The sequence below is a fragment of the Apium graveolens genome, chromosome 1 (genome assembly GCF_009905375.1).
Source record: "Apium graveolens cultivar Ventura chromosome 1, ASM990537v1, whole genome shotgun sequence".
NCBI lineage: Eukaryota > Viridiplantae > Streptophyta > Magnoliopsida > Apiales > Apiaceae > Apium > Apium graveolens.
In genome coordinates this window covers 79,659,329-79,683,695 of record NC_133647.1, presented here as the reverse complement: position 1 = coordinate 79,683,695, position 24,367 = coordinate 79,659,329, and the positions used below count along the sequence as shown (strand labels likewise).

General features: G+C 34.1%; 5 protein-coding genes across 8 annotated transcripts; 2 read left to right on the top strand and 3 right to left on the bottom strand.

Moving 5' to 3' along the window:
- Positions 1 to 936: 936 nt before the first annotated feature.
- Positions 937 to 8,518, top strand: LOC141664664 (protein PECTIC ARABINOGALACTAN SYNTHESIS-RELATED-like). 3 transcript variants are annotated; one of them, XM_074470620.1, is made up of 11 exons: positions 937 to 1,245; positions 1,927 to 1,977; positions 2,109 to 2,199; positions 2,474 to 2,550; positions 4,975 to 5,063; positions 5,717 to 5,836; positions 5,979 to 6,095; positions 6,187 to 6,330; positions 6,441 to 6,564; positions 7,035 to 7,226; positions 7,815 to 8,518. In XM_074470620.1, the coding sequence occupies exons 1-11, from the start codon at positions 1,006 to 1,008 to the stop codon at positions 8,172 to 8,174; spliced, it is 1,605 nt and encodes a 534-aa protein (XP_074326721.1). In that variant the 5' UTR covers positions 937 to 1,005; the 3' UTR covers positions 8,175 to 8,518. The 3 variants fall into 3 exon arrangements, with proteins under 3 accessions (XP_074326721.1, XP_074326726.1, XP_074326729.1); XM_074470625.1 differs by having other exon boundaries at positions 956 to 1,245; positions 2,474 to 2,524; XM_074470628.1 differs by lacking the exon at positions 2,474 to 2,550 and having other exon boundaries at positions 956 to 1,245.
- A 2,353-nt stretch (positions 8,519 to 10,871) lies between these two features.
- Positions 10,872 to 13,268, top strand: LOC141680408 (uncharacterized). Its single transcript, XM_074486662.1, has 3 exons — positions 10,872 to 11,819; positions 11,928 to 13,113; positions 13,207 to 13,268. Exons 1-3 carry the CDS (start codon positions 10,872 to 10,874, stop codon positions 13,266 to 13,268), a joined length of 2,196 nt encoding a protein of 731 aa, XP_074342763.1.
- A 1,448-nt stretch (positions 13,269 to 14,716) lies between these two features.
- Positions 14,717 to 16,657, bottom strand: LOC141720096 (uncharacterized). 2 transcript variants are annotated; one of them, XM_074522454.1, is made up of 3 exons: positions 16,346 to 16,657; positions 15,780 to 16,262; positions 14,717 to 15,699 (listed from the first exon to the last, which is right to left on the bottom strand). In XM_074522454.1, the coding sequence occupies exons 2-3, from the start codon at positions 15,780 to 15,782 to the stop codon at positions 14,878 to 14,880; spliced, it is 825 nt and encodes a 274-aa protein (XP_074378555.1). In that variant the 5' UTR covers positions 15,783 to 16,262; positions 16,346 to 16,657; the 3' UTR covers positions 14,717 to 14,877. The 2 variants fall into 2 exon arrangements, with proteins under 2 accessions (XP_074378555.1, XP_074378558.1); XM_074522457.1 differs by having other exon boundaries at positions 14,717 to 15,570.
- On the bottom strand, positions 16,196 to 17,040 carry LOC141680340 (serine/threonine-protein phosphatase 7 long form homolog). Its single transcript, XM_074486613.1, has 2 exons — positions 16,346 to 17,040; positions 16,196 to 16,262 (listed from the first exon to the last, which is right to left on the bottom strand). The coding sequence occupies exons 1-2, from the start codon at positions 17,038 to 17,040 to the stop codon at positions 16,196 to 16,198; spliced, it is 762 nt and encodes a 253-aa protein (XP_074342714.1).
- A 4,880-nt stretch (positions 17,041 to 21,920) lies between these two features.
- LOC141680272 (UDP-glucosyltransferase 29-like) lies at positions 21,921 to 23,429 on the bottom strand. Its single transcript, XM_074486563.1, has one exon. The coding sequence runs from the start codon at positions 23,427 to 23,429 to the stop codon at positions 21,921 to 21,923; it is 1,509 nt and encodes a 502-aa protein (XP_074342664.1).
- Between the last annotated feature and the right edge of the window lie 938 nt (positions 23,430 to 24,367).

Below are 24,367 nucleotides of genomic sequence, written 5' to 3'. Positions count from 1 at the left end.
GACTTGTGTTGGGAGACTTGGTGGACAAGTCTCTAACTTAGATGGTGATTATGAGTCGTATAAAGGAAGGAACTCCAGAACCTTCTATGTAGGATTTTGAGTCCGTTTAGGACACATGTCTCTACTCTTCCCGCCGTATTGGATCTAGTCTGTGAACAACTTGTGTTCTTGGACCATGATGACCTCTACTGGTGGGCCTTGACTACATAGGCTGTCTCGAGTCTGCTACGAGTTTGGACTAGACAGGTCTGTACTGGACTTCAGACAAGAAACCAAGTATAATTAATGTGACATTGAATGTGTATTTAGGATGTATTTTTTATCCATATCAATATTGAACATGTATATTACGAGAACGGTGTCGACTTTTAAAAATGTTATTTAGCTATATTTAAAAATAAAATAAATTTTTAAATTGCTCGTATATTACTAAATAAGGTTGAGATTTAAAGATTCTTATTGGTTGTATTTATAATTTTAATAAAAATAAAATAATGTATAGTTGTGTTGGTCCCTAAAAACTTTTATAATAGGTAAATGTAGGAAAAAAATGTATTGAAACTCAACAATTTTTTTTTTATATTTATATTAATATTATTTAATTAATTTTTTATTCAATATTAATCATAATAATTTTTAATTTAAAATAAAACATACATAGATATTTTAAACCAATTCTCTTTAGAATAATTTTTTCATATAACAAAAAAGTTGTATAGTGCATAAAAAATCTTAAACAAAATTTTTGTATTTCCTACATTTTACGTGATTAAGTTAACGTTTATGCAATATATAACACATAATTTTAAATAAATTTTAAAATAATTAATCTCGCTCGATATCAAATACATAATTATTTCGCTTAAACTTTACTAAAATTTTAAATTTAAGTTAAGAAGATGCAAATTTTTTGAAATAAAATAGAAGTGATGAAAATAAAAATAAAAAACTCTGACCATCCATCACACTCGCTCACTCGCACTGCCCAAATCTGGGGTTGCATCAATGGCGGAGCTCCGGCACTCTCTTTCATTCGGAAACCGAACGACGTCGTCTCCACACGAAAGCACCACACCACTAACAACCCCTGTCACCATTTCCAATGATCGTCACTCTAAAGATCGCTTGTTTGAGGATTCTAGGTTCCCTCTTTCCCATTTCTTTAACTCCTATCTCTCTCGCTTTTTACTCCTTTCTATCCTTCTCGCCGCTTTGCTTTCCTTTTCCTCCCTCGTCGCCAGATTTGTAAGTTTTTCTTATTTGTTCCGTAATTTTAATCACATTGTACTGTTGCGTTAGTTTTAATCACATTCTACTGTACTATACTACATTTTTATGTATGTGTTTATGAATTAAATTCGATAAAGGCGGTTACTTTGCTTCTCGATCGTTTAGTTAGTTAATTATGTTGTTTGATTTTTGTTGTATGGAATGCAATTATGATGTGCTACTAAGCAACTACAAAATGTGTGTGTGTGAATTACTATTTTCTGTAGTGTTATAATGGTATGTACATTGTAATATTGTATAAATTAATATATGCCATTAGGTTTCTCAATAATTTATAGGTTCAATTAATGAAATGTTTGCAACTTCAAATTTGACAATAAGTAGTGTACAATTGTTAATGTTCCGGTTACAATTTAGGCATGCTTTAGTTATGGGGGACTTCAGCTTTCCAATTTAAACATTAGTGTATGGGGGACTTCAGCTTTCTTGCCAATTTAACATTGTTTGGCTTCTTTACCTACTAGGTTAATGTTCATGTGATCACGTCCTATTCTTAATTCCTCTTAGTGGAGATCAGATATCATGCATATGATTTCATATGATTAATATTTTAGTTAATCTATATCTTTTATGTTAATTTCCTTTTGTTCATGTAACAGTGAGCACTACTTAATCTGTTATGTCAATTCGTTTCAGAGTGCTCCATACTTGTGCATCAAAGATGGCGTTGCTCTTCGGTGTCCACGAGTAAGTTATAGCCTTTTATTTATAAAATTTTATTTTTTATTTTCCTCACTACCATTTGCAGCTATTAGTTTCCTAATAGACAAATACAAACACAATCTGAGAATCGGTATTATTTTTTATTCTTTCATTAGGTTAAGGAGACTCCTTCACTGTGGGAGAATCCTTATACAGCCACGACTTCATGGAAGCCATGTGCTGAGCGACGTGTTTATGCAGCAGCAGGTGCTAAACCTCTGAATATGTTATAACTGTACAACAAATTATTCTTTTACTTAGTTTTGTTTTGTTGAAAATGGTTCCGGTATTATCTGCACTATCAAAATGTTAAAAAAAATGCTTGTTTGAGTTTTTGTTCTTATCACACTAATATCATGCAAAAAAATCTTGATGTTGGAGTAAAACACGGGAACAGTTAAATGTGCTAGGCATTATTGTGATTTCATCACTTAGCTCCTGTTCAACCCTCCTTTACATTTTAATAATCTCCTCCATGCAGATCTTCCATCTGAGAATAAAACAAATGGCTATATATTTATACATGCAGAAGGTGGGCTAAACCAGCAAAGAATTGCTGTAAGATTTGTTAATTGGATCAATTTTATTAGTGTTGGGATTGTTGTATGTTACATTTCAAGTTTCATCTTCATTTGTTTATCTTGCCTCTTTGTTTTCAACAAAGTGAAGCATGTCTTTTTTAGTACTTGTCGGTGCAATGACGGGACGGGATAAACAGAAGTGTGACGGGCAGGGGCGGAGCCACCATAAGGCCAGCCTATGTGATGGCTCATCCTCAAATTTCAATTGTATTTCTTTTTATACTTCTTAAGTTAAGCCTGAAAGCCCAGTTCCTTGCAGCAACAAAAATGGCTAATAATTACACAGAAACACTTGTATATAAGATAAATATAGTATTTTTTAAAAAATTAGTTTGTGTTGTTTAATTCAAAAAGGAAAAGAGTAAGTATATTTTTTTTATTTGGATAAAATAAAAAAGATTATAAATAGTGCTTTAATATATATGTATATTTATTGCATGACGTTATTAAATTAGAAAGAAACTTTACATGCGTCTTAATATCATGCCAAATTTTAATTGTATTTGTAATAATTCTTACTAGTAATATTTTTTTAGGATTTTTACTAGGAATATTATATAATTATAATTTAACTTTTATTAGTTTATTGGATTCATTTGTTATAAATTATATCCTATGCATAATTAGGTTTTGCTGTTTTTATTTGTTATTATATTATAATGAAAAATTACCTATACTTTTAAAATAGTAAAGATGTTGTAAATAATTTTTTAAAACATTGGTGAACCAGTAATTTAGTTGAGGAGTCAGAATATTAGCTCCACCTGAACCAAATTCCTGGCTCCAGCACTGGTGAAGGGGTATGATTGTTTCTTTGTCTATGCTTGTTATCTTTTGGTGCATTGCATAAAAGATCTTCGGGGTAGTCTGTGCAGAAAGTCCATGAAGACTTGTTATATTTCTCTGTTTACCTTTTTGGTAATCTTTTGTCTTTCCAGTCTTTGTTGGTATCCTTCCTATGTCCTTTATTTTTTTTCTTTTCTATCTTCCATAATTTTGTTTTGTATATCCTATTATAGCTGGTCTATGCGATATATTTGTCAATTTGCATAATATCAACCTTTATTAGTGCGGATATAAAACTACATATATTCCCTTCATTTTTTACTAGTGAGATCCTTGAAATTTTCTTGGATAGCTGTAGTTTTCTACATCTTCATGTTAAAGAATGATAAGTGGGTAGCTTTTCTTCCATACGTGATAAAGAGTGATAAGTGGGTAGCTTTTCTTCCATACGTGATAAAGAGTGATAAGTGGGTTGCTTTCCTTCTGATACTAATAACAAATGAGTATAGTGCATTATAAAAACTTTCATACTGCCCGATGAACCACTTCAGTACTACACTTTTTAAACTACCATTTGTATCACCAGGGTTCACATTTTGTTACATACTTACGTTTATGCAAACTTCAATTAACTTTGTAGACACTTTTTCATGAGATTTTTATTCCAATTACTATATTTTTGGGTTTGCACTTTACTCATAAATAATTCATGTGCTTCCAGTTTCACCATTAGTGATACCAAGCACTTCCGGTTTACACTTTAGCATAAACAATTTTTTTATAAGACAAAAAATTGATATTGAGGAGCAAGCTTGTTTTAAAAGATCTATACCCCTTCCTTTCCATTCACCTACTTAAATCTGCTGGAAAAAAGGAAGATATATCTCAGGTCTTGAAACAATGGCTTCTGACCCTCTTTTCATAAACTTTCTATCCTTCTTATCTACGAAGTACAATATTCTTCATGGACCTTTAATTAAATCTTCAAGCTGTCAAGTTTACCTGACTCTGATTTCACTTCAGAATTTTCATTGTATATAGCTTGTTTATCTATTGTGTCTATGCTACAATAGTAGTTGATATAATTGTTTTTCTTTTTATCTTAAACATCTAAACTTCCATATTGACATTGTAAATAATCCATGAGGAATGATGAAGCAGTTCATGTGGGCGCCCAGAAATAAAAGTGTCCACGGAGTTCGTATTTTTTCTCTCAGAGTTGTCACATGGATGATGTAGAAAATATGATAATAGAAGACAACTTATAAATTACCTGGTCAGAGGATAGATAAATACATGAGAATAAAGTGAAAAATTTACATGATAAATGAGAGGGGATGGAAGTTGAAAAAATGTTTAAATGCAAATATTTTAGGATTGAGTAATGAAATAATAAATGATAATCATTATGCTGTGGGTAGGAAGTATTTGCGAGTTGCCACAATAGTGTTGGTGTCATTATTTGTAATATACCTACGGCAGGGAAGAGGTCAACTTTACACTCATTTTCATTTTTTATTCAAAAATGAGAATATGGGTGATGTTCTTGCAATATTAGCATTTATTTATTAATTAAGCAGAGGGTCATTTACAAGAATTGAATTCTTTTGTGCAGATATGTAATGCTGTTGCTGTGGCTAAAATAATGAACGCCACCCTAATTTTGCCAGTGTTAAAGCAGGATCAGATTTGGAAAGACCAAACGTTAGTGATCTTGGACTAGAAAACTTTTAAAATTGTGTTCTATCATTCCCCGGCTATAACGTAGAGATTAAGGATTCAAGCCTTGATGCATGGCTGTGTGAATATTAGAGTTGCTGCAGTTTACCACTTCCTAGAAAACAAGATAAAGTCCTTTTGGGAATATCAAATAAACTAAAAAGAAACAGTCACACAAAAGATGAGATAGCAGCGGCAACAAAGTATCTTACTAGAGTGGTTAAAAATAGTGAAAGTTTGATTTGGTTTGTTCTTTCAAGTTAGCCGTCCTTAACATTTGAGAATTGGAATTTCCTGGTTTAAAGTCAAATGAGCTATTTAGTAAGTTCCAACCTTCTATATCTAGAATTGGTATTTTTTTTTTTTTTAAAAAAAAAAAATAGAACACCTGGCCTCTTACTTTCAAAGTGATAATCTGGAATGAAGGGATTATGTATCTAGAGTTGCTATAATTATATCCCAATTCTTTTTATTTAGACAAACTATCAATGGTGCTGTTAAGGTTTTATAGACCTTAAGGGGACTCTTAATTGCTTCATAAATTGTATCGTGTTTTAAGGGTAATATGCCAAATTTACATGCTTACCTTATTAAGTTACATGAATGTGGCATATAAATAGTTTACATGAATGTTGCAGAAAATTTGAAGATATATTTGATGTTGATCATTTTATTGATTACTTAAAGGATGATGTGCAAATTGTACGTGATATTCCTGAGTGGTTCACTGACAAGTCAGAGCTATTTACTAGTATAAGGTTACTATTTTCTACCTTCTCACTCATTTCTCTTAAAAAATTGTTAATTGGAAAAAATATTGTCCTGCATTTTGTTATTATACGAGCAGCAAAAGATCATAGACTTTTTAGAAGAGAACTTATATTTTTTGGTGGATCGTAGACGGACTGTGAAAAACATTCCCAAGTATGCCCCTGCACAATTCTATATTGACAATGTACTACCCCGGATTAAAGAAAAGAAGATAATGTCCCTGAAACCTTTTGTTGACCGTCTCGGGTAAGTCGTATTATATGAAGGATCACTCTATTTGTCCCGATTGCTTTTACATAATTTTTTTAATCCTTTATTCAAGTTGCTTTTTGTACAGGTATGATAATGTTCCTCCTGAAATCAATAAGTTGAGGTGCAGGGTGAACTATCATGCTCTGCAGTTTCTTCCCGAGATTCAGATGATGGCTGATCAACTTGTTTCTAGGATGAGAAACCGTACAGCTAGTTCAAATCCTTTCATGTAAGTAAACAAGTACTTTCATTACGCAGGTGTAATAAGCCTTCTAATATAAACTTCTATATCCACTCATAACAATACCTCAAAATTTTCTACTTTCTCTTCTTCGAAAGGGCTCTTCATCTTAGGTTTGAGAAAGGGATGGTTGGCTTGTCATTCTGTGATTTTGTGGCAACAAGGTTGGAGAAAGTTTTGATGGCAATGTACAGAAAGAAAGAATGGCCTCGACGGTACAAGGTGAACAAAGTATCTAATTATGTTTTAGTTTTACAACAAAAATGCAGATGTAGGATAGGATTTAAGGAAGACCAGTTATGTAAGAAATAACAATATAAACTCAGGTGTCTACTATGAATAACCTCAGAAAATTCCCCACTCCGAGAATTTTTGTAATACAGAGAAGTAGAAAAAGTGTACTAATTGCTACTAATAACAAGAGAAATTATAAAGTCAATTATATGTCGACTTTCAAGTCAGATAGAGCATATCTGATCTGATTAATTCCAAGTAGAAAGTTACAAAGCCAATTGTAATGTTTCTCTTAATCATAGATCTGCACATGTACATGAAATAAATAACTCTACCGATGCTGTTACCATTAATAATATCAAAGCACTTAATAATGGTGAATTATAAACTTTTTTTTTTGTTCGGACTTTTTTTATCCTAACTATAGAGTCTGATTTTGTATTTGAGATTTTTTTCAGGATGGTTCACATTTGTGGTCACTAGCCCTGCAAAAGCGAAAGGAAGGTCGATGCCCTCTTGAGCCTGGTGAAGTGGCAGTAATGCTTCGAGCAATGGGCTATCCTAAAGAAACTCAAATATATGTTGCATCTGGGCAGGTTCATGGAGGGCAAAACCGAATGGCTCCGCTGCGTAACATGTTCCCAAATCTTGTAAGTCAATTGATTGACATACATATCCACGTCTATTGATAAAATATTGAATGGTTTCAATTTATTGTCATACACAATGATTGATGTTTGGTTAAATTGCATTAATCTTGTGATCTTTCTGTGCTTAAAACTGCTACTGCTTGGAATTTACAAATGTAAGTAGAATAGACAGATTCAGGAATAGTTAGCTTAAGAAAGTAAGATTAGAGGGTGAGATAAGATTTACTGAGCCAGAGTCTGGTTAAAGTTGACATTTGGATACAGTTAATTTTGTACTAATAAATTATAGTTCTTAGTAGTTTCTAGTGCAAGGTTACAATTACAAGGAAATTATTTTGTATCTGTCATAAATGCTGTTCTTACTTCTTAGTATAAACTATTGTCTATTATTCTCTATTTTTTATATTTCTAACTTCAAATTATAAGGTGCTTTTGGGTGCAGTTTCTGTTTGTATTCCTCATATATTGGAAGACATTTCAAAATTCTCGTTACTGACAGCCACCTTATTATTTATCATTCCTCATGTGTTACTGTAAATGACCCGTATTATATAATTTGCTGAATGTGTTGTATTGGGTTCCTAACAGGTCACAAAGGAGGAGTTGGCTGCAAAGGAGGAATTGGATGAATTCAGGAAGCATGTAACAAGCCTGGCTGCTCTTGACTTCTTGGTTTGCTTAAAGTCTGATGTTTTTGTGATGACACATGGTGGCAACTTTGCTAAACTGATCATCGGTGCTCGTAGGTATATGGGTCACAGCCAGAAGTCTATTAAACCTGATAAGGGGTTATTGTCAAAATCTTTAGGGGACCCCTACATGGGCTGGGTGACCTTTGTAGATGATGTGGTGGTTACACACCAGACACGAACTGGATTGCCAGAGGAAACTTTCCCTAACTATGACATATGGGAAAATCCATTGACACCTTGCATGTGCAGAACATGAAATATTATTACTTCGTAGCTAAACCATTTGAGATGTAGTTAGTAGAGAGTTTAAATCTCCCAACTCACTTGTTAGGATTGAATTTGCTTGAATGCTGATGCAGGGAAGTATGGACAGATGCAAATTTGCCGGAGATGGATGCTTGTAAAAAAGGCATAAAGTACTAACCGACACGCTGCTAGTAAATTCTTATATAAGTTATGCAAGAAGTGTGCAATGCTTTTCCACTAGTAACTATTTTCGTACTGCTTGGCTTCTATCTAAAACTGTGTATTCTTCATCTGTAGTCCAAATTTAAATTTGTAAAAAAATCTGATGCATGTATAGATATAAGTCTAGATTTCTTTGGTTGTCTTTTACCACCCTCAGTATATTGGGCGAAGGACAGAAATGAACTTTTTTGAAATCAGATTAACAAAAATAGCCCGTCTCAGGCGAGTTGGCCAATTTTGGCCGGTAAAATACGCATTCAACATCTGGGTATATAGAATACGCATTTGTCAGCCATGTAACTAGTCATTTTCTTAAAAAAAAAATATTGTAAACCTGGATATGCAAAAGGGAAGGGAGTATAGTGTTATAATTTTAAAAAAAAAACTAAAAAAGGATACGCAAACCTGAAGGGAGTATAGCAACTAAAAGGAAGGATGTGGTTACGCATAACGCAGTGTAGTAATGAGTATCCGGAATTATAGTATCTTGATACGCATTCTCGGGGGTGTAATGCTCAATATTTTTGGTTACGCATAACGCAGTGTAGTAATGAGTATCCGGAATTATAGTATCTTGATACGCATTCTCGGGGGTGTAATGCTCAATATTTTTTTATTATTTTTGAAGCTGATTATGCATTACAGGATGGGGTATTGTGGAGGAATACGCAAACTCAATCGGGGTATCATGAGAAAGGAAAAACCAATATACTTTACTTTTAAATTCATTAAAAATATATTAAATTATGGTCCAATATATTAAATTTTTTGTTTGGTTAAAGGCCAAAAATCCTAAACACTAACCCCTAAATTGTTGTATTGTTTATTAATTTATTTTTAAATATTTCTAAAACCCAAAAGTTAAAATCTATTAAATTAGGGTTCAAGATAATAAATTTTTCGTTTGGTTCCTAGGGTTTAGGGCCTAAAGGCCCTAAACTTTAGATTAAATTAGGGTTTAGGATCTAGGATTTAGGGCCTGAAGGCCCTAAACCCTAAACCCTAAAACGTTGTATCGTTTATTGATTTATTTTTAAATATTTTTAACCCAAAAGGGGCTATTGAACCCTAAAAAGTTAAAATCTATTAAATTAGGGTTCAAGATAATAAATTTTTCGTTTGGTTCCTAGGGTTTAGGGCCTAAATTAGGGTTTAGGCTCTAGGATTTAGGGCCTTCAGGCCCTAAATCCTAAACCCTAAACCCTAAAACGTTGTATCGTTTATTGATTTATTTTTAAATATTTTTAACCCAAAAGGGGCTATTGAACCCTAAATAGTTAAAATCTATTAAATTAGGGTTCAAGATAATAAATTTTTCGTTTGGTTCCTAGGGTTTAGGGCCCTAAACCCTAGATTAAATTAGGGTTTATGCTCTAGGATTTAGGGCCTGAAGGCCCTAAATCCTAAACCCTAAACCCTAAAACGTTGTATCGTTTAATGATTTATTTTTAAATATTTTTAACCCAAAAGGGGCTATTGAACCCTAAGAAGTTAAAATCTATTAAATTAGGGTTCAAGATAATAGATTTTTCGTTTGGTTCCTAGGGTTTAAGGCCCTAAATCCTAGATTAAAATAGGGTTTAATCATAAATCATAAACCCTAAATAGTTGTATCATTTATTTATTTATTTTTAAAAATTTCTAAAACCAAGAACCTGATTATTGAACCCAAAATATTAAAAAAAAATATTTGTTTAATGTTTTACATTCACTATTTTTATATTTCTAAAAATTCAAAAGGGGTTATTGAACCCTAAAAAATTAAAATAGCTAAATTATGGCACACCCTTTAAATTAAAAGATATCAGCTTAATTTATTTTTAAAGAAAACGCATTTCAAATGATTACGCATATTTGAATTGTGTATTGCGAAGGAATACGCAAACTCGACAGGGGTATCACGACAGTGGAAGAAATAAACCACTTTATTTTTAAATCTTAATACGCATTCGTGGTTATGGTATAAACGGATACGCAATTGTTAACGGGGTATTCCAGTTAATACGCATGCCTAGTTGCTCTAAATTGGTGATTATGCAAGTGGGTGTGGAGTATATTATGTGATGTATCTACAACGTGCTATCATAGAAACACTATATTATTAAACACAACATCCCCAATTGTTCATTCACTTCTCTGCACTCTATGAAATCGATACAGGGGACTCTCTGTCACTACTGAAGGAACTTTAATTCTAATTCTCATGTACAAGGTATGCTCTATATTTTGATTACTTCGAATGACTTCACAATCGAATTTCATCTATGGTTGGATATACTCTGATGGTAATATTATAAATGATGTTGTGGAAGGTGTTAAATATGATAAGAAAATGACAAGATTAGTGAAATTATATTTTAGTTTTGAATATCAAGATATCTTGAATTTGTTTTATGAAAAGTTGTGGATAGATGCCGTTGTGCACACGTTGAATATATATAGAAGATTTTTAAATCCTACTATGAACAAGTTTGAACTTGCACCAATGTATGTTGACGATGATGTTGAATTTATGTTTGAAGCAGTATTGGATACTGAAGGTCGTAAAAGTTATGTTGAGCTTTATGTAGAAAAGGTAACAATTGGTTTGGGGCAAAGTTTGGATGAAGTAGTTCAGATTTCAACGAGTCGTTGTACAAGTACCAGTTCCCAAAATTCAAAAAAATTGAGAACTAGTGGAAGTGTTGGGGGAAGTGGAGAGTTTTCAAGTGCAAGTTCAAGTAGATCGCTTTATATGACTCGTGTGGATAGTGATGGAAACTCGAGAGGAAGTAGTGTATATCGGGATGAAGATATTCCATTCTATAGATCGTTTTATGGAGCAACAATGTTTGCTTCATTTGATGAGCCGATTTTACAAAAAGTCGAAAACATTCTTAATCCTTCGGAGCTTGGAGTTGGAATGGTATTTGAAACAAAAGAAGAGTTGTTGAATGTAGTAAAAGATGTTCATAATATAAACCATCTAGAAATGAAGGTGGTTAGATCTAATTCTGAGCGTTTGAAAGTGGAATGCAGGAGGAAAAAATCAGGGTGTGTATGGATGTTGAGAGCTACAAAGAGGAAATCTCATAATCATTTTGAGATTATGGAGACTAATGGTCCCCACACATGTGTCAACCCTAACATGACACAAGACCATTACAATTTAAACTCTTCAAACATTGCACAAGTCGTTGGTACCCAAATTGCTGCGGATCCTGGGGTCGCGGATAAGGTATTAGAGGCTACTGTTGTGAGCCAATTTGGGTATAGACCTTCAAGAAGGAAGATCAGGCATGCAAGGGAGAAATTAGAAAAAAATTTGTTCAAGTCATCTGAAGAATCCTATGAGTACCTTCCTTTCTTTATGAATGCGTTGCAATCGTTCAATCATGGTACATATGTTGACTGGCACTTCAAGGAGCATGATCTAGCAGAGCCTATAAATGAGGTATATACACACCTAGCATCTATAAAATTGTCATTTCTTCTGTACAAATTTGTTGTTATTCATTGACTTAATATATTTACTTTTTCTTCTTTTGTAAAATATAAATAGGTGGTGAGATTCAAGCGGGTATTTTGGGCATTCAAGCCTTGCATTGATGCATTTGCACATTCCTTGCCAGTGCTCCTTATAGATGGCACACATCTTTATGACAAATATGGCGGAGTCTTACTTACTGCTACAACTGTTGATGGATTCAACCATCTAATTCCAGTTGCCTTTGCAATTGTTGAAGCAGAAAACATTGCAAGTTGGAGTTGGTTTATGGACAGAGTGAAGAAAAAGGTGGTTCTTCGACGTAGAGATGTTTGTGTGATTTCAGATAGACACGCGGGGATCATATCTACAATGAACAACCCGGATCTTGGGTGGCGTGAACCACAAGCCCATCATCGATATTGTGCCAGACATCTAGCTACAAATTTTGGTAAAGAGTTCAAGAATAATTTGAAGGAGAGGGTTGTACCATTGTGCAGCCAATTGACTGTTCACAAGTTTAATTTGCATTGGAAATCATTGCTATCTACTGAACCTAGAGCAGAACAGTGGTTTTCTGACAAACCATTGAAGCATTGGGCTTTGGCATTTGATGATGGTAGACGGTTTGGTATTATGACCACTAATTTTGCCGAGTGTTGGAATAATGCTATCAGGGCAGCTAGAAAACTACCTATCACTGCATTAGTTAAATCTACATTTTATAAGGTGGTTGAGTATTTTGACCAACGTCGCTTGGAGATAGAAAAACAACATGATCTTGGTAATGAGTTCACCAAATATGCAACTAAAATTCTTAACAAGTGGAAAGAGCGTGCAAGTGGCCATCATGTGAAGGTATTTGATCGTGACAATTGGTTGTTTGAAGTAACTACAATGAAGCGTGGGCAGAAGGGAGGAAACCAACAGATTGTTCGATTAATGGAACGTATATGCACTTGCAATAAATGGCAGACATATCAAATTCCTTGCTCCCACGTTCTAGCTTGTTGTGCTAATCAAAAGATTCAATACACTACTTTAGTAAGTGAATGGTATAGGCTTGACAATGCAAGAAAGGTGTATGCAACTCCATTTGAGCCATTACCACATGAAGATCGATGGCCTCTCTTCGATAGATTTCCTAAAGTGCTTCCCGATGATGAGAACTTCATAAATAAACCAGGTCGAAGAAAATCCACAAGGTACAAAAATGAAATGGATTTTCATACATCACGAAAAAATAAAGGAACTTCGGCCGGTATTTCTTCAAGTGTTCTATAAAGCCTTTTCATTGGTATGTTTAGGTAAACTTAAAGATTTTTCTGTTACTGCTTCTAACCGTCTTTAACAGTGTCAGAGTTGTTCTCAGTACTTATTACATTTGTATATGTTTCAGGGACTCGTAGAGAATGAGTACGTATGAACCTCTTTTACAGTTGGGAAGGTAGAAAGCATTTCAGGGTATCAGGCACTTCAGATTGTATATGATACTTCTTCTGAATACCTACTGGTCTTGTTTCTTATATGGTTATTGGTTATCGCGTTCTTGTCTTTATTTTGCTACACTCACTTCTTCTGGATAATTAATTGAACAAAATGGAAGAGAAAGATGTAAGACCACTTCACTTGGTTTGTAGCACTCAAGATTTGATGATAGTAGGCCATGTTTTCTTATTTTTTATTTCCAGTAAATTGTAGCTCCTCATTTGGTTTTTGGCAGCATTTGTAACTATGTAAACATAGTACAAGAAAAATTGACAAGTCTTTATTATGTGCACAACTCTGGCTTGTATTTGACAAGTCTTTATTATGTGCACAACTCTAACTATGTATATATTTCAGATGTTTAGTGATGATGAATGAAAAGTTTGGTTTTAAATTTATGTGTTCTATGTGAGACTTGTTATATAGTAAATTTTAAGATGATTACATTGAAGGTTGTTGGATTGCTGCAAGATTGGTATATGTGTTTGTTGGTTTAGTATGTGCCATATGTAAGATGTAAATTGATGATTGATAGCTCAGAGAGCTGTTTATAGAAGTTCATATTCTACTCTGGTCTGTGCAAAAGTGTCAGTTAAAATAAGCATATGAATAGACCGGAGCATGCTTAGCAGTGTTGTTACAGCAACACTGCTAATCATTCTGAATTTCTGATACTAGTACTAGTCATTTTAGAAGTTTCAAACAATTCTGATAATAATAGAATTTGCTACTTGCACAACATATGTATGTACTTCCCTAATAATCATTAAATTTGGTATCACACGGATAATATTGACCAAGCTTGTAGAACATTTGCAATATTAGTTGATCCTAATAATCATAATTTGCAATATTTACTTAATGTAATATTGAAACTAAAAGCAGCTAAAAGATCGATAAATCTAAGAAACATATACATATGCATAGAACATTTATGTCTTGTCTAATATAATACTAGTGGCATAAACAAAAATCCACATTAATCCAAACAAAAAGTTTTAAGCTGGAAGGATCTTGATAGGGAATTGAAGATGATAATCTGTTGATTCCAAACTGCAACAATTACTTGTATTTCCACCTGCACAAAAATATATGATTATTGAAAAATAATCAATATCACAAAGGAGGGGGGGGGGAATAAGTTATCCTAGACTAACAGATCTACTTGTGTTGAATTTTTTACTATTTTATATCCTTATAATGCCAGTAAAAAAATAGGATTAAATTATAGAGTATGATACTATATTTTCATATTTTTTTTTAAATATGACACAATTGTTTAAAGATATGGAAGATGCATATGCAGTCAATATACAGGAAGATAACATATCAAGGAATATGCTCACCGGAGCCTTTTATACTGCTTGCACCCGTTAGTACCACATCTAACACCTTTGTCATTGCGAGGCCGCAACTGCATATGATGGTGTACACCTATATCATGCTCTAGTTCATGCATTGGTTGCTCTTCATTTGCTTGTTGATCCACTACCTCCATTGGATGTCCTTGTTCCTCTAGTGGATGATCTTCAACTATTTAGTTATCATGTTCCTCCATTACCTTCTCTTGTTCCTGTATTGGCTCTTGTTGGTCTTGTAGATGCAGTTGTTGTTCTTGTATTTCCGGCTGCAAGGGTTGTACTGAATTTTGTTGGTCTCCTGTTTGCTCAAGTTGACTTGCATGTTCTTCAAATGGTAGCCACTGAAAGTCAGTAGATGACAATAACTGAAAAGAAGGATGTGTAAATTCAACACCATTTCCCCTAGCATCATCATCTTTTGTATGAACATATGTGTCACCATTTACTTGTTGCTCTAGTTCCTCTGTTGCCTGTTCTTTTTCCTTAATTAGCTCTGGTTGTGGTGGCCACTGAAAGTCACTAGATGATAGTAACCGAAATGAAGGCGGTGTAAAATTGACACCTCTGCCCATAGCCTCATAATCTTTTGTATGAATAGATGTGTTGTCGAGACAAACATTATGTTCCAATGACATATTGGCAGAATGTGCTGCATTTGATATTCCAACCTCATCAACCACATTATCTCCACAATCATCGCCCAAATGCACACTTATGTCCTCATCTACAGGTTTAATACAACCCCCATCCATCTCTATTGCACGCCTTTTTGGAGCATTTACACCTCCACGACCTCCTTTATGACCTGCCCTTTTCTTTTTTCCCCGAACCAGTTCTTCTTTAGCAAGTCGGTTACCACAACGAAAGTCCTGATTAAGACCGTGACTGTATTGATATTCTAATAATTGTCTACCTTGAGTAGCAAGAGCATCAATAGTACTAAGATCTTCCGTTAGATCACCCTTTGCAATCAAAGATATACGGTCGAGTATATTAAACTACATAAAAAAGGCGGTTGTTAAAAAAAGGAAAAAGATCACGAAGAATCATTACATACAGAATACTTAATTAACCTTACCATTTGTGATTGTGTAGCAGCAATGCGTGTACGGTAGGGACGGGTAATAGATGCATACCAAACAGCGTATTCATTAGTCACCCCAAAACCAACATTGTCAAGGATATACACGTGTTCCTTTCGCTTGTCCCAATAACTGATGTGTTCACGATGCTTGTCCCGCCAATTAACATCTGTCTTCCCTTTCAAATTGATGTTATGCAGGTCTGCAGAATAATATCAGGAGCCGGTGGTACATCCTGAATCATTCCAAACTGGCGCACACATCTATCAGGTTGGTGTGATTCCACAATATAGAACCAAATCAGCGGGCCCTTATAACACCAAAGAGCCTGATCTTGTTTGCAGTGCTCTGGTAATTTTTCAAGTATGTCGTCATAGGGCAGCCATATAAAGTGATTTGGCGTAAGAACATCTTAAGAAAGTCGGTTCACGGACACCACATGTGAACTTACATCACTAAAAGACTTGGGAGCACACCACCTATAAAACAAATTAACATTTTAAATTAGTTACGAGTGAATGTACAAAAGTAGTTGTTACACGATAAAAATGTGTTTAAATACCTCAGACCAAATGGCCCTATAACATCAGCCCATATGTCTTGATTATCCGAACATGGAGCACGAGGAATTGGAGCCAAGGTAGGTAGCCTCGTCCATGCCCATAATTGCAATAACAAAACACAACCCGCAATCTCTTCTACGCCTATCTTACAGGCCTTAAATAATTCTCTGTATAGAAATGCAAGCACAGCACTACCCCAAGATAATTTTGAGCTGCGTTCCAAATTCTGAATAACCGGAATAAACATACAATGTACTTGCGAGCCTTGATGATCAGTAAACAGTACACCACCGATAAGCTGTAACATAAATGCATATGTATGGCGAATGACCTCATCATTATCTGCATCATCTGCAAGAGCATCAAACTTCTTACTCAACCAAGATAACTTTAACCTGCCACCAACTAAATCGTTACTATTTTCTTTGGGTGCTTCCCCAAACATATCATGGATGATCTTAGCCCAACCACCTTTAAACTCTGTTGAACCGGTCATTATATTTCCATCAACACGTAAACCAAGAAGAATACTCACGTCTTGTAGTGTAATTGTGCACTCTCCTACAGGAAAATGAAATGTGTGTGTTTCGGGTCTCCACCTTTCTACAAGCGCAGTAACTAAACTCCAGTCAATGTGTATGCCAGAAAGTCTTGCAACTCCATCAAAATGCATATCTATCAGATGTGGAACCATCCTTGGGTGTATTGAAGTAAATTTATTGCGAACACGCGACCTCTGGCTATACCGCCACCTGCTTTCCATATATTAGTAGACCTATATTCTGCTTGTAAATATAAAACCGAAGGGTCTTTTGGTCCCGGATCTAATAAATCTTCGATTTCAGAAGCATAAGAATCAGCCATACTCTAGTGAAATAAAACAAAAAACACGAAACATAGATAAAATGAATAATACAAAATTATGTACACAAAACATAGATAAAATTCATCCATGTAGATAAACTGATATATATATATGACAACATTTATGTCAATTGGAAAAGGGGCCTCATATATATAAACAATTGCAACTAAATATAAGCATCTAACAATAAGAAAATAAGCTTTAGTTAAGAAAACTTAAAAATGAATCTGCTCGTATGTGCATAAAGATGAAGATACTATCTCGAGCAAATTGCTTGAGCTGATAAACGATGGTGAATACCCCAAAAGTAAAGTAATGAATTGTAAACAATGGGCTACTATATTAAAGTGTGAATAATGGGCCGGGTCTTCCAGTTACGCAATCTGTAACGGCAGATTGAAGGGGCCAAAATTGGCCAATTTTACTTAACCGGCTATTTTTGTTTTATTTAATGAAAAATTGTCTATATTTGTCAATTTTTCCAGTATATTCCTGTCCGCTTGTTAGACCGACACTTGCACTCTATCTTTGCAATATGCAGTCATGCATTCCTAGTTGGAGGCGTCTTTTTGACGAGCAAATTCTTGTCAATGTGTCTGAGACTATGATTCATCGGGTGTTATTATTTGGTAAAACTGTTCCGACTCTGGTGAATCGTAGCAAAGTCTTTTCTCTATGCCATATTAATGTTAGAATGTTAAAAAAGCGTGCAGGTATTCCCCGTGTTATAACTTAGTCTCACCATCTTCTCTCATAGGATAAGAACACAGGTAATTTTTTGATGCATTTTGTGGCGCCTTCTAAATCCGGGTCAGAAGTTTGGGGTCCACAACACATATACAATATATAAACCTGTATATGAAATATTATTTGCAATGACCCTGCTTTACATAACCACGGATCGCAACAGGTTAAAGTATGAAAACAAGCCACAACCTTAACTTTTATTACAACGTACCAAATCCCAACTAATTTAACTTACAATTGATAATGAGATTACTCCTACAATCTTACTATCTCAATACTATGATAAGCTCCTGCTAGCTCGATCCAACATAATCTGGAATCCTAGCTCGCACTTTGGACTGAAAAACTTCACTATCATCCATATCCTTCTTAACTGTAAAATATATAAAAAGATTCGCAAGAGTGAGCTAACTAGCTCAGCAAGTCATATTATCAATAACTGAGGTTAAATAATGATCAAACGAGATGATTCAAAGAAATCAAGTTTCTTGTTAAACAACTAATAGAATTGGATATTCATTTTAAGTTTTTAAAACCAAGATTAGGCTGCTGATCAGTCACACACTAACCCCGAGCAAAGCATACAGTACTGCTCTAACTACTGGATCCAAGGCACACATTGGCCTAACTAGACCATCGATATGGTCTGACCACGAATCTGGTCCATATAAAGAAAATTGTCCAATTCTAAAGCAGTTCAATATGATAAACAATATAATTCATAAAACCGGATCATAATCAATAACAATAAAACATTTGTATAAGAGCATGGTGAAAATTCATGGGTACCAAAAGGGTATGTCAAAGTATATAAAAGAAGTGGCCTCCAGCCTGTAGGATAATCGCGTATTAGATAAATAATGTTTTTACAAGGTTTTAGTACTTTGATGTCACAAGGTATGGTTGAGCATAAAAGTTTCTGTATGTGTAAATAATTCCGTTCCAGTGTTTGGGATATGATGGATATATATTTGTGGAGCGGCATCGTGTTTGTGTGGTTTAGTATCTGGTAAATCAACAAGAAATGGTTCACAAAGAATAAGGCTTACGGCTCAAAGATCAAATGATGTGGCTCAAGTTCAAGGCTGTAGGATTCAAAGTACTTTCAACATAAAACAAAGCTATTTTGAACACTTAACAATATGTTACGAGAAAGTTTAGAAATATTTGCATTATATCTCAAAAAAGGTTTAGAAGTACTTGCCTTATCAAAATCGATTTCAACTTCACTTGTACTTGTCTAATGACTCCATTCAACAATCACTCGTCTGCTTCTCCTATGCCTCGCTTTTATCCTCTGATCACTTGCTGTATTTTCTACATGTCAGTTCTATTTTCTAATCACCTGCTTCTCTTTCCTATACCTTTCTTACTCTGCTAGGCATCATAAGTATCTATTAATATTTAACTCATATGATTCTATTCACCATACACTTCTATCTACCCTTCGTTTTACCCAAATCCCATTAACGGATTGAAAGTTACGCTTTAAACAAGTAATCACCGAACATATAGACCGACAGTCAACCAACAAGTCACATATAACACATATCACGTCACATAATTAATGATATATCATTTATAAAGAAGTCTCGGGTCATAAACAGGTTTTCGGGTATTTAAAATGATTTTTAAAACATTTTTCGGAATTAAAACGGGTCGTTGGATCAGTTTCGGAAAAATAAACAAGATTCGGCTGGCCAATTCTGGCTTCAAAACAATTTTATAATAATTATCGAGTCTTGAAAATAATTTAAAATAATATTTGAAAACTCGAAACTAATTTTCGAAATTTTTAAATCATTTATAAATAATTAAATCCAATTAAATAATCAATTAAAATCAAATAATAAATAATCAAACTAATTAATCAATTAATATCTAAATTAATTGATCAATTAATCAATTAAATATTAATTAAAATTAATTAATTAAATAATTTAGATTTATTTTTAAATTAAAAATAAATTTTAGAATTATAATAAATGATTTTCGGAATTTTTTGAGAATAAAAATCAATTCTGGAAATGATTTTATAAAAGAAATCCAGTTTTTAAAAGATTTTAAAACAGAAATCCAGTTCCTGGAAGTTTTAGAAACTTCCAACTAATTTGCAAATCTGCCAAACATTTCTGATTTAGGAACTTTTTAGATCAAAATCGGGTCAAAAATATAAACAAAACGGGTCAACAATCAGATTGCCAAGAACAACCCAGACCCGCCGAAAATTTTGCAGAATCCGGCGAGGTCAGGAAGCTCCGGCGACCCCGATTAATGCTCAAATCGATACGTTCTGGTCTGGTTTTTGCTTGGAATTCATTTACAGCCTTCCCAGAAACACTAATCAAGTAACAATCATCACAAACCATGTCTGGAACACAACCTCCGGCCAAAATCGACATAAACTCCGGCGAAAACTTTAAAAGACAACTCCGTACTTATCAGGAATCGTTTGCGATATCAAAATACATGATTCGATTGCAAATTTGATAAGGAACACAAAGAACCCATCAAGATCGACTGAAAACCCCTAACAAAGATTTCCCCAAATCGAATTGAAAACATTCAAAGTAATATAAACCCTAATTTCTAAATTCCGAGAATCAAACCCAAAATTAAACATGTTATTGAACTCCAAATCAAGAGTATAATATACCAAAATGATCAGGAAAACAAGCTCTACAACATACAATCATCAAATCATACAAACAATCTCTCGAACAAAAATTCATAATTTAAATACCAATAAATTCGAATATAATTAATTAAATAGGAAATCACCTGATGTTTCTGGGTTGAAATTGATGAAAGATTTGGATTCTAGACTTCAGTAGTTTCGTTTTGAGTATATGTACGCCAAAATCGGATATAGATAACGCATTCGAATTTGTGTTTGATTACGAAGAACAAAATATAATTATAGTATTTTCTCTGTAAAAACTCTGTAAATACTGTTTGCAAATGATTTATGGTACAAAATACAATACGGTAGAGGCTATTTATAATTATGGGAAATTAGTATCTCGTTGGATCATTCCGGATATAAAATGGTACGTTTATTTATAAAAACTGATCCAAACGGTACCGGTTTTCGAGATAATTATCCAAATCAATACAATTTGTACTGCGGTCTTGGTCTCAGCGCCTGGTTACACGTATTACGAGGTGATAATTATGATAGTTTAATAAAAAGCTCCCGTTTATCGAAAATATGAGTTTTATTGATTTACCGAAACGAATATTGTATCGAAAATGTCGCGCTGGGACCCGCGCAAGACAAACCGTACGCCGGATCGAAAAAGTCGAAACATGGAAAATGCTCGGAATATTGCAATTAGGTTAGGAAGGAGTTCTCAGAAGAGTTTCGGGTTCTAAAAACGTAAAAACGGATGACGTTGGTTGGTTCTCGTTTTTATAAAATAGATTTTAAATACCCGGAAAAAGATTTTATAAAATCCATATGATTCCTATAAATTCATAAATCAACATAAAAATAATTAGGAAGATATGACAATTATCTATATCTTATTTGGAACATATAAAAATTGAAATACTCAATTAATAATATTTTTAAATATCCAGACACATTTAACACTTAACAAATAATTCACAGAATAGATACTGAATACATATAATAATTATCTATTAGCAACAATAATTACACGATATATCCCGGATATTACACATTTAGTCTTCTGTGGCCTATTGATCATGGGGAAAGATAATAGAAGAACTGAACATGTTGGGTCACTTGTTTCTTTGAAGCCCAACAACACTCAATCGGACATCCCACTTAGGAATTTGTGCATCTTTCGAATTAGGAAATCACAGGCATATTTAAGTGGTTAGAGTGTTCTAATGGATTCCTTATAAATATTATAAAATATTAGAGTGATGAACATCAAATTCCATATACAGAGGAAATCATTATTCGATAATTAATGAGCTAAACAAGTATTAACCTAGTTGATCTGCAAATCAATGCTTCCCAAATTGGATATGCATCCTAGCTGGGGTGGTTTCTTCAATGGCTTCTTCACAAGCTTGTTGAGCCAGCCCGATCCTACGAGCTTCATGTCCGTGCATCCCGGTGTTATTTCCACCCCTGCAGGTTTTCCTTTTACACACAGCTTCTCCAACTCTTTTGCAACTTCCTCTATTTCTTCATCCCGTATAATCTCCATCCTATAACTCAACTCCTTTACTCTATTCCTCACAAACTTTCCACATTCTGTTACAACCACTTTTCGGATCACGCTGGCCACATCCCCAGCTTCAAACTTTTTGTCTTGGCTCCTCAAAACCTCGATGCCCACTCCAACTTCCTCCACTAGTCTTGCATTGATGGGCTGATCAATATGCATGGGCATCGCAATGATCGGGACGCCAAATTTCATACTTTCAAGCACAGAGTTCCACCCACAATGACTAACAAAGCCACCAATGCTCCAGTGTCCCAAAATCTTTGCTTGTGGCACCCATCCCTCCACAACCATCCCTCTATCCCCTACCTTGTCGTAAAACCCTAGTGGCTGCAGCTTATCTTCAAGACTATCATTCTCTCCTAGAGGGAACCTCACGGACCATATGAAGTTGACTTCACTCTGCAACAAACCTTTTGCTATTGCATCAAATTCCTCGTCCGAAAGAAAGTACTCGGTCCCAAAAGAAACAAACACAGTGGAGGCCTTTTCCTTGTTGTCAAGCCATTTAATAATCTCCAAACTCTCCTCATCTTCAAAATCATTGGCTACAGGCTCTTGAACCAAAGGCCCAACAGGAACTACTTTTTTCCCACACAAAGCAGAGAGATACTTGATGTACTTGTCGTCGATCTCGTTAAATCCTTTTATCAAAATGACCTTACTGGATTTTTCAATGCAAGTAATCACCAAACTTGATCCAAATTTCTTATGATCCTCGGCAGATTTTCTCAATTCCTGTTCATTAGTAGTCTCATAATCTCGAAAATAGATATCCGAGAATGGAAACTCAACATTAGGCCTCTTGTATGCATGAAACAAAACAGTGGTCATTGTAGTGCTGCTGGTTATAAATTGAACTGCAGGAATATTATGCATGAAAGCAGCCTCGGGTGCCCAAGGCTGAAGAAAATCATACACAAGTAAATCCGGTATCAACTTCTTAAGAATGTCCACAAACGTATATTTGGACATGTCAAAAGCTTTTTTCAGAGTATTCATAAGGTACGGTGGAAGGCCATTAGTAGTGTGATAATGAGGAGGCAGATTTGACAAGGCAGGGAGGTTGAGTTCGATTAGTTGTATGGAACTTTCATCAAAGCCAACCATTTTCCGAATGGATTCAAGATTAACAGGGGTAGAACACAGATAGATGGTAAAATTTCTCTGAGCAAGTTTTTTTCCCAACTCCAAGTAAGGACATATGTGACCATGGCCTAGCCATGGAAACATCAAAACACTCAACTTCTTTTGCTTGGTAGCCGCCATTATAGTTCTCTCAGAATTAAGGGCTTTTCAATGCTTATGGTTTGTAAATGGTTTGTAATGTGAGAGCTACTTGCATTGTAACTAAATTATTTATAACAAGCCTGAACACGTTATGCATGGAAATTATGAAAATACGAGAAAGATACCAATAAATTATCTTTGACTCAGAAGTGCAAGTGTGTCTATTTATCTGTACTGATTTGTATCTATCACGATAATGATTTATTTATAGTTACATTGAAGGATAAAATTTCACTAATTTCCTTTTTGGACCTATATATATCACTACAATTTTTGAATCACGATTCTGAATTTCAAATCAAAATTAGACCAACTAGATAGGCTTAAATTTTCGTGTTATTTTAAATTCTAATTTACATCTTCCCCTATTATTGGTAACTAGAAAAGTATTATCTACCTTAAGCCCCGAAATAAAAGATGATAAATTAATCCGATGCGACAGATATTTTGATTTAAATTTTGAATATGTTGAACATGAAATTATGGATTTGGAATTGAGTTCGATTGTGCAGAACCAATACCCAATCGTCGAAATTCAATTTAAACCTGATCCTAACTTGAAATCCAATACATATATAATATATAATATTTATAAATATAGATATCTATACTATACATTATAAACAAAAGACCCTCTATTTGGTAGTTATTCGGTACAGTTGTTTCGTACAGTAAATAACAACCATCGGATCTAAATACAGTTAGATGAGAACCGTTAGATGTAATAAATAAAATAATATTATATTAATATTTAAACTGCTCTCATAGGTTTAAGGTTCGAATCCCGTCAACAGCGTATTATATTTAAACTTTTATATTCTTTATTTTTAACAATTTCTAAAGGTTCAGGTTCGAGTCCAGTGAACAACATATTATATATTATATTATTTATATTTAGTCAAGTCTCAAATTATCAT

Bases quoted from the DNA above. Each gene is read 5' to 3' on its own strand.
- LOC141664664 (XM_074470620.1), top strand. From the start codon at position 1,006: ATGGCGGAGCTCCGGCACTCTCTTTCATTCGGAAACCGAACGACGTCG. The intron at 1,978-2,108 runs GTAAGTTATAGC...TTCTTTCATTAG, and splicing joins TTGCTCTTCGGTGTCCACGA to GTTAAGGAGACTCCTTCACT. The intron at 5,064-5,716 runs GTTAGTGATCTT...TGAATGTTGCAG, and splicing joins CAGATTTGGAAAGACCAAAC to AAAATTTGAAGATATATTTG.
- LOC141680272 (XM_074486563.1), bottom strand. From the start codon at position 23,429: ATGGCGGCTACCAAGCAAAAGAAGTTGAGTGTTTTGATGTTTCCATGG.
- LOC141680408 (XM_074486662.1), top strand. From the start codon at position 10,872: ATGTATGTTGACGATGATGTTGAATTTATGTTTGAAGCAGTATTGGAT. The intron at 11,820-11,927 runs GTATATACACAC...AAATATAAATAG, and splicing joins TAGCAGAGCCTATAAATGAG to GTGGTGAGATTCAAGCGGGT. The intron at 13,114-13,206 runs GTATTTCTTCAA...CGTCTTTAACAG, and splicing joins AAATAAAGGAACTTCGGCCG to TGTCAGAGTTGTTCTCAGTA.
- LOC141680340 (XM_074486613.1), bottom strand. From the start codon at position 17,040: ATGGTTCCACATCTGATAGATATGCATTTTGATGGAGTTGCAAGACTT. The intron at 16,263-16,345 runs GTATTTAAACAC...TTTGTTTTATAG, and splicing joins ATAGGGCCATTTGGTCTGAG to GTGGTGTGCTCCCAAGTCTT.